At 43.7% G+C, this 6,781-nt stretch overlaps 1 protein-coding gene across 1 annotated transcript in view; it reads right to left on the reverse strand.

The window, feature by feature from the left end:
• Nucleotides 1-5,272, reverse strand: part of fn1a (fibronectin 1a) — a 28,397-nt gene extending 23,125 nt beyond the window's left edge. The window contains exons 1-8 of the mRNA XM_084545393.1: nt 4,949-5,272; nt 4,073-4,198; nt 3,845-3,979; nt 2,898-3,029; nt 2,560-2,697; nt 1,717-1,875; nt 1,074-1,271; nt 676-858 (exon numbers count right to left, since the gene is read on the reverse strand). Coding sequence (XP_084401519.1) covers nt 676-858; nt 1,074-1,271; nt 1,717-1,875; nt 2,560-2,697; nt 2,898-3,029; nt 3,845-3,979; nt 4,073-4,198; nt 4,949-5,078 — 1,201 coding nt within the window. The 5' untranslated portion in view covers nt 5,079-5,272. The remainder of the gene's footprint in view (nt 1-675; nt 859-1,073; nt 1,272-1,716; nt 1,876-2,559; nt 2,698-2,897; nt 3,030-3,844; nt 3,980-4,072; nt 4,199-4,948) is intronic.
• Between the last annotated feature and the right edge of the window lie 1,509 nt (nt 5,273-6,781).

Genomic DNA, 6,781 nt, shown 5'->3' on the forward strand with positions numbered 1-6,781 from the left:
GTCTAGCTAACTTTAGCTAGCTTCTGTCAGTCTGTGCAGCTAGCATTAGCTGACTCAGTGGGTCAGTCTATGAAGTTAGCCATAGCTATCCTGTTGTATCAGTCTGTAAAGCTAAACTCACACAACAAGCTTACACTGGGTCTCTAACCAGACTATCCAAGGAGATGAAATGAAAACTCACAGTTACTCGTCTATCATTTACATGTGCAACCATGGTTGCCATGCAAGGTTAGTATTCCTTTATCCCCGCTAAACAGAATGTATACAGTCCGTTTACATTCTCCATGGACATTTGGGATAGTTATAACATTCATGGCATGGTAACTTGTATATACTTTGTATTTTGTATCTTGATCTATTTCTGTTTTTTTTTTTTGCTCCTTAAAATGCTCCTTAAGCTGCTCACTTGTGACTTAAATTGCCCCCCAGGGACAAATAATGTTTTCTGAATCTGAAGAGGAAATGCCCCTTCTGCATGTCTCCAAATATCAAAATGATACATTATATGCTGTATAATAGTACACAATCAGCCAAGAGCTCAAGTAGTAACAAAGCTACAGCTGAGTACATTTTCAAACACTATCCCCAAGTTTCAATATGAAAATAATTCATCCCCTGTCAACTACCAACTTTATTTGATAACTTGTACAAAACTTCCACGTCCCATCTGCTCACCATTCTTCTCTGTACAGAAAGAATATTTCTCATCCGTCTCAAAGTCAGAGGAGGTGGAACACCAGAGCTGTCCGTCACTGCGTCCATCAGAGGTACATGAGTGGTAGGTCTTCCCCTTGTAGACGAAGGGGAACACACAGGGCAGGCCGCCGGAGTTACCACCATACACGGGAGCTGGTCCATCTGGATGAGGAAAGGAAAACATACATATGGACATTACAACAGTTGCATCACCTTCATCACCTTTTGAGTTGTTCTTGTTTCTCGAGCCTACTCATTTGTAGAACTCCACTGGTGAGTTTTAGTTGACAAAATCACAGCCATCGTATGAAACTGTGCCCATAAATATTTCTCTTGAGCTGCTCTAAAGAAAAAGGAACTGATTGAACATCTCTCACCCCATTGGTCGCAGCTGACTCCATTGCCAAGGCAGGTACAGATCATCTGTTTATTTCCCTGGTTTTTAATCCAGCGCTGGCCAATGAAGTAAGTCAGCCCTGTATCTGTCCGACAGGTTCCGTCCTGGGGAAGCTCAGGCACAGTGGAGGGCTGGTAGACTGCAGGCTGGATGTTAGTGATCACACGAGAGCCAGTGCCTAAAAGGTAACACACAAGGTAACATAATGCTAGTAAGAGCCAACTAAAATCACTGATTGTTGAGTTGTACTGTATTACACAATAAAATAATAGCAAGGCGCTTTCCATCTGAATTTATTGCTGTCACAAGAGCATATGTTTTTGTCTCACACCCCATAATCACTTCATGCTAGTTCAATCAAATTCTTCCCAACAAACGTTCCCATATTTATTCCTCCCTACATTCCCCAGTTCCCTCCTGGAATTTCTATCTCTTTTTCTCATGAGGTCATGATCACGAGCTACAGGACACGTCTTTCTCACTTCATCACTTGGACACTCTGCGCTTCTTATCTGTCCCTACTGACAACATCTGTCTCTGGGATACATTCTTCTCTTCACTCAGATTGAACGAAGAGACGAAGAGGGGCAGGGGGGCGGCGGGGGGGTATTATCAGTTCTCACCCAGGCCAGTGGTGTGAAGTGAGGCATGTCGTTCGCACTTCCACTCCCCCCGGCCGTTCCCTGTGCACAGACACTGAAGCAGGTGACCTCGGGTGTCCGTCTTGGTCCAAGTATCTCCAATACGGTAGGAGGACAGAGTATCCTGGTCGTTACAGCGGTCTAGGAGAAAGGGGAACGAGAAGAATTAATGAGGAAGATGGAAACTGTGAGTCATCAGTATGGTCCGTTTAGCACAAATGTTGAATGTGTACGGGGCCACCAGCTGCTTCCATGTCTGTGCCTCGCAACTTTGTTAATAGCATTAACACATGGCTGAATTAAATGCTGACCTCCACTGAGTGGCCTCTGAGGACACCCTGAAGGCTTGCATGCAACATTAAGCAAATGGTAAATAGCATTTATTCTTATCTGTGGCATCAGCCAGCATAATTAATTAAGGGTGCAAGTAGTGGTTTAAATGCAGCACAACTAACTGGTAAACACAGAGTTGAAATCCTCCAGCAAACCCCAAAATACACTTAAGCCCTGCCAGTAAAACAAGAAAGTATTTCTGTGGAGGTCAGCGAGGATTCACTTCATGAGTACAGACATTTGTAACTCAAAAACAGCACAAAAAATAGACTCTCTGCTTGTGTGACTCTCAATGGGCCAGTGTTCCATCTCAAGTGCTGTGCCAACATATGAAAATGTAAGTCAAATCAAGTGGATTTTCCAAAGCTGGCCTTTCAAATACAAAGTTTTCTCAGTGATTCTAAATTGCCATACAAATGAAGTGGAGCTGGTAAAAAATGAGATACTGGGGAGGTGAGGTCCATTCAAAGGCTGAAATAAAGTGTTTCTTACTTCTGGAGGTGCATGTGATGCGTCCACTGCCCTCTCCCAAACAGGTGCAGTCCACAACCATCCATCCCTGATATGACTTCTCCCATGTCTCCCCAACAACGTAGGATGTTCCAGCCGAATTGTCATAGCAACGCTCAGCTGCAGGACACAGATCCATGGAATGTTTAACCAATTCAGTTGTATTTTTTCCCTAATCAACAGTCTGAAAACACATCTTGAAAAGCATACAAATATGACTAATATGTTATAATGAGAATCTGTCATTGCAAACCTTCTGGCTAACTAGCAAGCAAATCATTTTTCTGATCAGTTAGTCAGCAGATGTCTGAATGACTCACCAACAGGTTTGCAGGTCCACTCTCCCTTGCCATTACCCAGACAGACACACTCTAGCATGTAGCCTCCTGTTTCATGTGGTCTCCTCCAGGTGTCACCAATTTTATAAGAAGCACCACCCTCATGACAGCGGTCTGGAAAGACAGGGGAAAATTATGATATTAGATATATATACACAGATCAGGCATAACATTATGACCACCTGCCTAATACTGTTTAGGTCTCTCTTGTGCCTCCAAAACAGTTCTGGCTCATCAGAGAATGGACATCTGTAGTTAGTGGGGATCTCTGGGTCCTGTGGGTTGAGGGGAGGGGCTTCTGTGGATCAGGCTGGTTCCAGTGCATCCCACAGATACTTGGTCAGTTTAGGATCTAGTGAATTTGGAGGCCAGGTCAACACCTTGTGCTGTACTTCGTGTTTTTTAAGTTGTTCCTAAAGCGTTTTTGTGTGTGTGCCTGTGTCAGGCTGCATCCTGCTGGGGATGGCTGCTGCCATCAAGGAGTGTCATTGCTATGGGGTGGGGTGTCTGGTCTGGTCTAGGTGGGGGGTACATGTCTAAATAACATCAACATAAATGCCAGGTCCAAAAGTTTCCCAGCTGAACATTGTATTGTCACAAGATGGTCAATGTTATTTACCTCTCCTGCCAGTGGTTTTAATGTTGTGGCTGATTGGTGTATTAACACATGTGCGTATTTGTTATTAAAACGGAAAAGGAAATGAAACAACTTGGATGTTTCTCCCACTACCCAAAAAACCCAATAAGTGCAAACAGTTGCATGGCACCAGTTGTTACTCAGATGCAAAGAATATGGAGATTAACTAGTTTACTGCTGACAGTCTGGCAGACTAGGATGTAGAGAGGAAAACACAAGCTAGGATGTGTGGTCTGAGGTTAGAACAGTTCATGGAAAAGAGCAGCCATACAGTCACACACAATACACTTACTGGCAATGGTGCAGCTGATCTTGCCCCTCCCAGATCCAATACAGGTACAGTCCCAGATCATGTTGTCCTTGGGTCTCTCATAGGTTTCTCCCACAGTGTAGTACTGTTGGTTGATTTTATCAAAGCACCGTTCCTCTGGGAAGAAGACAGAGGTGTGTTTTTTACTGGGAAATGAACATGTCACACAAGGAATGATGCAAAAAATGAAACAGCTGCACACAAACTAACCTTGAGGTTTGCTTTTGCACTTGATTCCAGCAACTCCGTGGCAGGTACAGATCAGAGTGCTGCCCAAATACGGCCGATCCCACTGATCGTTAACACCATAGAAGATACCATTCTCTATACAACCATCTGGGTAGGGAGAGACATGAGAGGGAAAAAAACAAAACAAAAAAAGCTAATGAGACTTTGGTATAAATTCAATCAGCAGGGGGGTTTTCAAATTGGAAAGACAAACGCAGCCACTGGAAAATGGTCCAGCCCTAGCCACAGCTGCAAAACACATAGAGACAGCGGTTTAAACTACAAACAAAAGCCTCTGCTGCATCAAAAATAAAGCAAACCTTAAAACGGAATACACATTCTGTTGAAGGACAAGACTTCACCCATGTCTGTGAAATTGGCTCTGGATGTGTTAACTAAACTTCAAAGGGCCCCAGGGCTGAGTGATAAATCTTTTGCACAGGGCAGAGAATAACAGCTATCTACTTTTACTCTCTCTCTCTCTCCCTCTCTCTCTTCCTCTCCCCCACAAGGCAAGTTCTTTGTTCACATCTCATGACTTCACATGCCTTGAACATCGCTCTATATCTGTGCCTCTCTCTCTCTCTTTAACTTTTACTTTTCTCTCTGTGAACTTGGATACTTGTATTGTTCAAAAAGTTTACTGTTTTGCAAAACCAAAGAATATATTATCAAGGCATCACCTCAACCTTTGAGTCTGTTTAATAGAAATGAAATGTTTCCTAATTTTATTATTATTATTTTTTTTATCTCTAGAATGCATCATTTTGGATTTCTTAAATTCTTTAAATGAGCTCTGGTGGCGCCCTGTGACTACTTACTGCCACACAAAATGACTCCTGAGACAGAGCAACTTACCTTGAGACACTGAGGAGACTTGAGGCTGCTGCCCCTGTCGCCGACTCCTGTGCGCTGCTTTGGGCATGCAGTTCACGGCACTCCCGATGCACAGAGCGACCAGCACCTTGGCTATGGTGCTGCCGGACATATTGGTCGAAGCGAGCCACTCGGTTGCTGCAGAACAGTGGTTACAGGTGCTCTCCCTTGTGCGACTTCTTTCTGAATTACTTAAAACCGGAGAGACGTCCGTTCATGCGCAACTCCGTGGGTTTGTGCAGCGCTCCGACCTCCTCCCGTTCGCCTCCGTCTGCAGTCTGCGGCCCCCAGTGTGCAGGTTACCACTCTATGCAGGGAGTGATTCATCTGGGCATGGCTTAGTTGCAGGCGGAGGGAGGTCCGAATGAGATCGATTACCCACGCAGCGTGGAAGCAGACATTCGAGGATACGTCCAAATTTTGTGGCTGACTTTAAAAGTATCCTTGGAATCATGACGCCCAATACATTCTCCATTAGTTTGCGATTCTAATAATAGGGCCCTGGCCTCTGCACATCCACTTTAAAGTTAAGGATTTGCGACCATGGTGGCCACAGGAGCTCAGCATTGCACTCCAACTTCTCTCTCTTGAAGTGTCTGCTCCCAGATTTAAAACCAGACATCGCCATCCTGCTGTCAAGTTCAGTAGATGTTAATGTATTAATTTCATTTTGCACAGGTTAATCAAAAGATCACCATAAAATAAAGTAGGGTTTGCTGCCTTATTACTGGTTCACTTTTAAGCAGCTTGGCTTTGCTACAAGACATCGATGCAGTGCAGTATATCAGTCAAAAGGTTGTGCACAGTCTGAGCAGTGATTGTAGGAATTAGGTCACATGGCGTCAGTGTCTGGAAAGTCTCCTTTAGCCTAGAGTTTCAAGTTCTGGAAAGCATTTATATGTCCACGAGTTTTGTCGAAATGACCCTTCACTGATACAGGATAACTTCTGTAATGTGCAAATCAAGAGGTCAGTGGTTTTTGCTGCCCTCTGTCCGCCTCACCCTGTGCTCCTCCTCTCCTGTTGTCATCAGTTGATTGCTCCTGTGTGCTATGTCTAAATGGCTCATTTTAAAGCCTTTTTTTCTGTTTGGTGTTCTTCATCTGTCTTGAGTCTGATACTTTATGTAGGAAAAAATCATAATATATCTATCTTTATTTGGTCCTGTAAACCAGTGTGATAGTTAAAACACTGAAATCTGGAATCATATTTGACATCACCAAATGAATTTCCGCCCCAGAACTCAGAGTAAGGGTCTAAAAATGGGGCATTATTATACACCCAGAAAAGTCCCTATTCAAGGTACTTTTCAAAAGTACAGGAACTTTGGGGATGGGACTTGCAAATTGCAAAATTTCTGATTGGTTGAGTACTCGCATCCTTTTATCTCACAGTCCATCTCCACAATAGCTCATAAAATCCATTTACATGCTATAACAAACCTAACATATCAGGTGTTTTGAATCAGCTTTGATTTCATTAATCCCATTTTCAAAGAACTAAACCATAATCAGCAGCACAATTTAATCTCCTTCATAGTTACTGGGTGTTGTATAGTTTTCTGGATCACCGCCACCTACTGGACTGGAGTGGAGCAAGTTTCTGTTGCTCCAAGTGCGGTTTATACTTCTGCGGGACTAGACGGCGTAACCTACGCACATAGCCTACGCTGGTGCTTGTCATTTATATCTGTGCGCTCATCAGTCTGGCTTGCTCTGTAAAAACGCCACAGCGCTGTGTCTTTTTTGCCAGTCGGGTCCATTTTTGTTTTTTCTTCCTGCTTCACATTCAAAAATGCCAACAGAAACTTTTGCAG

The sequence above is a fragment of the Chelon labrosus genome, assembly GCF_963514085.1.
Source record: "Chelon labrosus genome assembly, chromosome: 5".
In the NCBI taxonomy this organism is placed as follows: domain Eukaryota; kingdom Metazoa; phylum Chordata; class Actinopteri; order Mugiliformes; family Mugilidae; genus Chelon; species Chelon labrosus.